Source organism: Colobus angolensis, unplaced genomic scaffold (genome assembly GCF_000951035.1).
Source record: "Colobus angolensis palliatus isolate OR3802 unplaced genomic scaffold, Cang.pa_1.0 Scaffold303, whole genome shotgun sequence".
Lineage (NCBI taxonomy): Eukaryota > Metazoa > Chordata > Mammalia > Primates > Cercopithecidae > Colobus > Colobus angolensis.
In genome coordinates this window covers 846,954-853,289 of record NW_012116300.1, presented here as the reverse complement: position 1 = coordinate 853,289, position 6,336 = coordinate 846,954, and the positions used below count along the sequence as shown (strand labels likewise).

The window sequence follows — 6,336 nt, the reverse complement described above, 5'->3', positions numbered from 1 at the left end:
TTTAGTAGAGGTGGGGTTTCACCGTATTAACCAGGATGGTCTTGATCTCCTGACCTCATGATCTGCCCGCCTCCACCTCCCAAAGTGTTGGGATTACAGGCATGAGCCACTGCACCTGGCCTAAAGCCTGATTTTTTTAAACTTAGCCGAGTGTAGTGGCATAGGCCTGTGGTCCCTGCTACTCCGAACGCTGAGGTGGGAAGATTGATTAAGCTCAGGAGTTCAAGGCTGCAGTGAGCTATCATTGCACTACTGCACTCCAACCTGGGCAACACATGGAGACCCAGTCTCTCTAACAAAATACACTTTGAGCATGTCTTAGACGCCATGCCCTTTCAGCTCCAATGGTATAGTGATAAATAAAGTCGGTAAGGTTCCTGCTCTCATGCAGGTAACTTTCTTGAGGAAGAGAGAGAAATCAAGAACATAAATATGCAAGATAATTTCAGATAGTGGTGAGTGTTTGGAAAAAAATAAAATGCTATTGGCACTGAGGGGCTGGTCAGGTTAGGGCAGGTCCCTCTGAAAAGTGTCATATGAGACCACAAAGAGGAGGAACCAGCCATGGGAAGATGTGGAAGAAGAATGTCCCGGGCAAGTGCAAAGACCCCATGGCACGCACAAGCTTGTGTGCCTGGAGCGAAAGGAGCATTGAAGAGCTCTGGCGAGAGGCCTCAGCCAAGGGCCCTGAAAGGTGATTGGGGTTGATTCCAAGGGTGATTAGCAACTGCGCAAGTGTTTCTCAGAAGGGAAGTACCTTGGAACTTGGTATGACTTGCAGTTCTTTTTTTTTTTTTTTTTGACAGAGTCTCTCTCTGTTGCACAGGCTGGAGTACAGTGGCGCAATCTCGGCTCACTGCAACCTCTGCCTCCCAGGTTCAAGTGATTCTCGTGCTTCAGCCTCCTGAGTAGCTGGGACTACAGGCACCCGCCACCATGCCCAGCTAATTTTTTTGTATGTTTAGTAGAGACAGGGATTTGCCATGTTGGCCAAGCAGGTCTCAAACTTTTAGTCTCAAGCGATCAGCCCAGCTTGGCCTCCCACAGTGCTGGGACTCCAGGCATTAGCCACTGTGCCCGGCCTTGACTTGCAGTTTTAACCTTCCTCTGAGTCCTGATGGAGAATGAAGGGCAGGAGCCCTGAGACCAGGCAGAAGATGGCTGCGGAGTCCACATCAGGGATGGTGGCAGGAGGATGGGTGGCGTATGTGGCCAGGAGTAGTTAGATTCGGGGTGTATATTTTGGAGGCAGGGCCAGGGAACTCTTCTGTGGGGTTAAGTGGGTAAGAAGAGGGAATGTGAAGGATCTGGCTCACTATAAGGAAAGGTAGGCCCTTTCTCTGTCCTGGTGACTCACCAACAGCCTAGAACAGTGTCTGGCATCTATATGTCCTTCACCACTATTTGCTGCCTCAACAAATGAGACGCAGTTTGACCTTAATTTGGAGATGAGGTTACTGGGGATGGAGCCTGACTGGGAAAGGGGACCCCGGAGAGAACTAACCCGGGAGGGGGTGACTTGCCATGGGAGGCCAGAGACCCAGCCGGCCTGGGGACTTTGGACTTAACCGGGGTTTGAGGAGAGCTTGGCAGTGATGGTGTGAGGCCTGCACAGCTCCCAGAGGGTTCCAGCCTCAAAGGTCCTCACTGCATACCCAGGGCTCCTTTCTCCAGAGTCTGCCCACCAGGGCCCAGGAAAGCTGGATGCGAAATCCTGGCCTGAGCCTCTGAGCACCACCTGCATGCAGCCAGTTTGTCCCAGGCCAGGTGATGCCACTCCAAAGGGCAGTGGGAATAGCTTGGTAGGAGCTGGCTTCCAGAGGCAGACTGCCTGGGTGCAAATCTGGGCTGTGGGGCCTTCGAGGACACGTTTCTTAAGCCCTCTGAGCCTCAGTTTTCCCGTGTAGAAAGTTGACTGGTGCTATGATTAAGGCTCTCCTATTGTGCACCCCCTTCCCCCACATCGCCAAATGTCTCCCACAGACCCAGGGACAGTGGCCACCATGCGAAAGCCCCGCTGCTCCCTGCCTGATGTGCTGGGGGTGGCGGGGCTGGTCAGGCGGCGTCGCCGGTATGCTCTGAGCGGCAGCGTGTGGAAGAAGCGAACCCTGACATGGAGGTAGGTCCCGGGACCCACCCGCACCCTGGGCCTGCCTGCTGGGCTCCAGCTTTGAATGGCTGCCTGCTCCCTCCACGGCTCCCCTTACGCCTTGCTCCCCTCTCCCCAGGGTACGTTCCTTCCCCCAGAGCTCCCAGCTGAGCCAGGAGACCGTGCGGGTCCTCATGAACTATGCCCTGATGGCCTGGGGCATGGAGTCAGACCTCACATTTCATGAGGCGGATTCCCCCCAGGCCCAGGAGCCCGACATCCTCATCGACTTTGCCCGCGCCTTCCACCAGGACAGCTACCCCTTCGACGGCTTGGGGGGCACTCTAGCCCATGCCTTCTTCCCCGGGGAGCACCCCATCTCCGGGGACACTCACTTTGACGATGAGGAGACTTGGACTTTTGGGTCAACAGGTAAAATCTCCTTTCTTATGAGAGATCCTCTTGCCAGGTCTGGTCTCGGCCAGAATAAGTTTTCTGGAAAGCCGAGGTGGGCGGATCACAAGGTCAGGAGATCAAGACCATCCTGGCTAACACGGTGAAACCCTGTCTCTACTAAAAATACAAAAAATTAGCCGGGCGCGGTGGCGGGTGGCCTGTAGTCCCAGCTACTCTGGAGGCTGAGGCAGGAGAATGGCATGAACCCGGCGGAGCTTGCAGTGAGCCAAGATCGCGCCACTGCACTCCAGCCTGGGCCACAGAGCCAGACTCCGTCTCAAAAAAAAAAAAACAAGGTCTCGCTCTGTTCCTCAGGCTAGAGTGCAGTGGTGCAATCAGAGCTAACTGCAACTATGAACTTCTGGCTCAAGCAATCCTCCCACCTCAGTCTCCAGAGTAGCTGGGATCACTGGTGCACACCTTCATACCTGGCTTTATTTTTTTTTACTTTTTGTAGAAACAGGATCTCATTATCTTGCTCAGGCTGGAGTGCAGTGGCACGATCACAGCTCACTGCAGCCTTCACCTCCTGGGCTCAAGCAATCCTCCTTCCTCGGCCACCCACGTAGCCAGGACCACAGATGTGCACCACCACACCTGGCTAGTTTTAAAATTTTTTGTAGAGACCGGGCTTCACTGTGTCGCCAGGGCTGGTCTTGAACTCCTGGGCTCAAGTGATCCTCCCAATTTGGTCTCTCAAGGCGTTGGGATTATAGGCATGAGCCACCACTCCTGGCCAATAATTAGGTTTAACTTATATTTATTGATGGAGGCTCTATCAGCTGGGGGGTCTCCAGAGAAACAAAACCAATAGGATGTGTGTGTGTGGGAAGTGTCTGTGTGTGTATGTGTGTATGGGGAGGGGTGTGTGTGTGTGTGTATGTAAAGAGATTTATTTTAAGGAATTGGCTCACAGGATTGTAGGGGCTAGTAAGTCCAAAATTTGTATGGCAGGCTGGCAACTCCGGATTTCAGTGACAGTCTGGAGGCAGAATTCCTTCCTCTCCAGAAAACCTTAGCTTTTGCTCTCAAGGCCTTGAACCGATTGGCTCTGCCCCCACCCCACCCCCAGCCACACTATGGAGCATGATCTACTTGACTTAAGGTCAACTGATTGTAGATGTTAATTGCGTCTACAAAGCACCTTCACCATAGCATCTAGACTGGTGTTTCACCAACCAGCTGGGCACGACAGCTGGGCCAAATCGACCATCACAGAGGTCTAGCAGGTGCCTAGCTCCAATCCACAGTTGGGGGCTTACAGAGATGAAAACAAATCTTTACCTGGCAGCTGAGTCAGAAGAGTGACTGGCAATGACAAAACCCACAGTGACACAGCTGCACAGAGTCCCAGCAGAGGACGTCCTCAAGCCTGCAAGGGCTCAGAGATGTTGGCCCAAAGCTCTTGGGCAAGAGGAGGCTTCCTAGAAGAGGTGACTTCATTCCCTCCATATATATATGAATATAGGCCGGGCGCCGTTGCTTCCGCCTGTAATCCCAGCACTTTGGGAGGCACAGGCGGGCAGATCACCTGAGGTCAGGAGTTTGAGACCAGCCTGACCAACATGTTGAAACCCCGTCTCTACTAAAAAATACAAAAAATTAGCCGAGTGTGGTGGCGCACACCTGTAATCCTAGCTACTGGAGCGGCTGAGGCAGGAGAACCTATTGAATCCAGGAGGCAGAGGTTACAGTGAGCCGAGATCGTGCCACTGCACTGTAGCCTGGGCAACAAGAGCAAAACTCCATCTCAAATATATATATATGTGAATATCCACACATACACACTGAGCGCCTACTAGCGCAAGAGCAGACATACAGGGTTCTGCTCTCCCCGGGTACACAGGGTTGAGATCCAATAGGAAAGCAGCGAGTCTGCTGAGTCAGGGGTACGAGGAGCCAGTGAGCAGGGAAATGACCTGGGACATCTGAGGCTGGAAGCCAAAACTATGGCGTCAGCAGGGAGACTGCAGAAGGTGGCAGGTCCCGGATCACCAAGGGCCTTGAAAGCATGTGGAAGCCTTTGTTCAGTTGGGGAATCATTAAGGGGTTTTGCATCCTGGAACTATCATCAACTTCAGCGGGGTCCCGGGGTAGGATAGAGGCAGGGAGGCAGGAAGCTCTCGCACGGTCCAGGCATGAGATGGTGGAGTGTGCTCCCGGGGAAGGGGCCGGTGGACGGATCTAAGGGAGGTTCAGTTAGGATGGGCACGGATTGAGATCTGGCTGGATCCTGGTGACAGGAGAGATAAGGCTGAGGCCTTTGGAGGATGGTGTCCTGGTGGTGCTGTTAATGCAGGTGGGAGAGTGTGAGAGGGAGGAACAGGCTTGCAGAAGGCAGGCACGAGTGCAGGTCTGGGTGGGAGTCTGCAGAGCTCCAGGCCGGCCATACAGGTGGGGCCCAGGAAGTTGAGGGTCCTGCCCTAGAGCCTGGTCTCCTCTGTCTGAGGTCAGGTCCCCCAGAGGTGGAGCTCCAGAGGGAAATTCTTGTGCAAGCAGTTTCTCAGGGGCCATGTGCTGAGGGGGATGGGAAGCAGGAACAGTCTAGAAGCTGAGTGAGGATGTGGTCTCAGCTGGAGAGGAGCCTGATCCCATGGGAGCTCTGCAGCAGGGATGGCAATGCCAGGGAGGCGATCCCGCCTGAGGCCAGGCCCAGCTCTTTGTAGCCCCATATTAACTACATTGGCTGTGGGCTGCTGGGGAGCCTGAGTGACGGGGGGAAAGGGGCAGCCAGGGAGGTGCCTAGGTCCTGCGGAGGGCTTGGGCGAGGAAAAACTGGGGAGACTGTGTGCCACAACGTTAAGATGTGGGCTTCGGCCAGGCGTGGAGGCTTGTAGTCCTAGCTACTCAGGAGGCTGAAACGGGAGGATTGCTTGAATCAGAGAGGTTGAGACGGTAATGAGCTGTGTTCACACCACTGCACTGCGGCCTGGGTGACACAGTGAGACCCTGTCACACACACACAAAAAGAGGATGTGGGCTTCAAAGTTGAATTCAAGTAAGTCAGGGTGCTTCCCCTCGTAATGAACAACTTCCTTCACCTCATTGTCTCAGGTTCCTCGCCTGAGAAATGCAAGGAGAATGGTGCCTGCTGGTGGTATGGGCTTGCCAATGAAATGAGCGATTCACCCGTGCCTCTCAGCACAGCGCCTGCCCCGGGCCGCATAGTGTGCATTGCCATCTGCTGTCAGAGCTGGGCTAGTGGCCGCCTTGAGAGCCAGCAGTCCATGGGGGCTGGCGAGCTTCTGGGAGGAAAGGGTGGAACGTGACGGTCAGATACAGAGCTACAGAGAACCCCGCCATGAAGAGGTAGGTGGCATCAACAGAGATGGAGAAAGACAGCCCAAAGAGTGAAGGAGGAAGTGGTCAGCCGTGGCTGGGGAAAAAACAAGCCCAGTAAGTTACATTGGCTTGTATTTGGTCATCCAGGGACAAAGTCACCTTTTTAGTGCCTGTAGACCCAGCGCGTTGGGGAAGAATTTAGGCCACAGTGGGCTTAGGCATGAGAGGAGCAGAGGAAGTGAAGATTGAGTTGAGACCACTGGCTGGAGAATTTGACTGGGAAGGGAGGGCAGAGAGCCGCGTGGGGTGAGGGGAGGGAATAGGTCCAATGAGCGTCTTAGGATGAGGGAGTTGTGAGCACTGAACAGTGGATGAGCTGATACGAAGAAGGAGTCGGGGATGGATGGATAGACTGACAGATGCATGCACAGAGGCAGGGATGGATGGACAGATGCATGCACAGAGGCAGGGATGGATGGACAGATGCATGCACAGAGGCAGGGATGGAT

At 54.2% G+C, this 6,336-nt stretch overlaps 1 protein-coding gene across 1 annotated transcript in view; it reads left to right on the top strand.

The window, feature by feature from the left end:
* MMP25 (matrix metallopeptidase 25) overlaps nt 1–6,336 on the top strand; it is a 36,994-nt gene that overhangs the window by 26,163 nt on the left and 4,495 nt on the right. The window contains exons 5-6 of the mRNA XM_011950256.1: nt 1,984–2,119; nt 2,229–2,521. Of these exons, the coding sequence (XP_011805646.1) occupies nt 1,984–2,119; nt 2,229–2,521 (429 nt within the window). The remainder of the gene's footprint in view (nt 1–1,983; nt 2,120–2,228; nt 2,522–6,336) is intronic.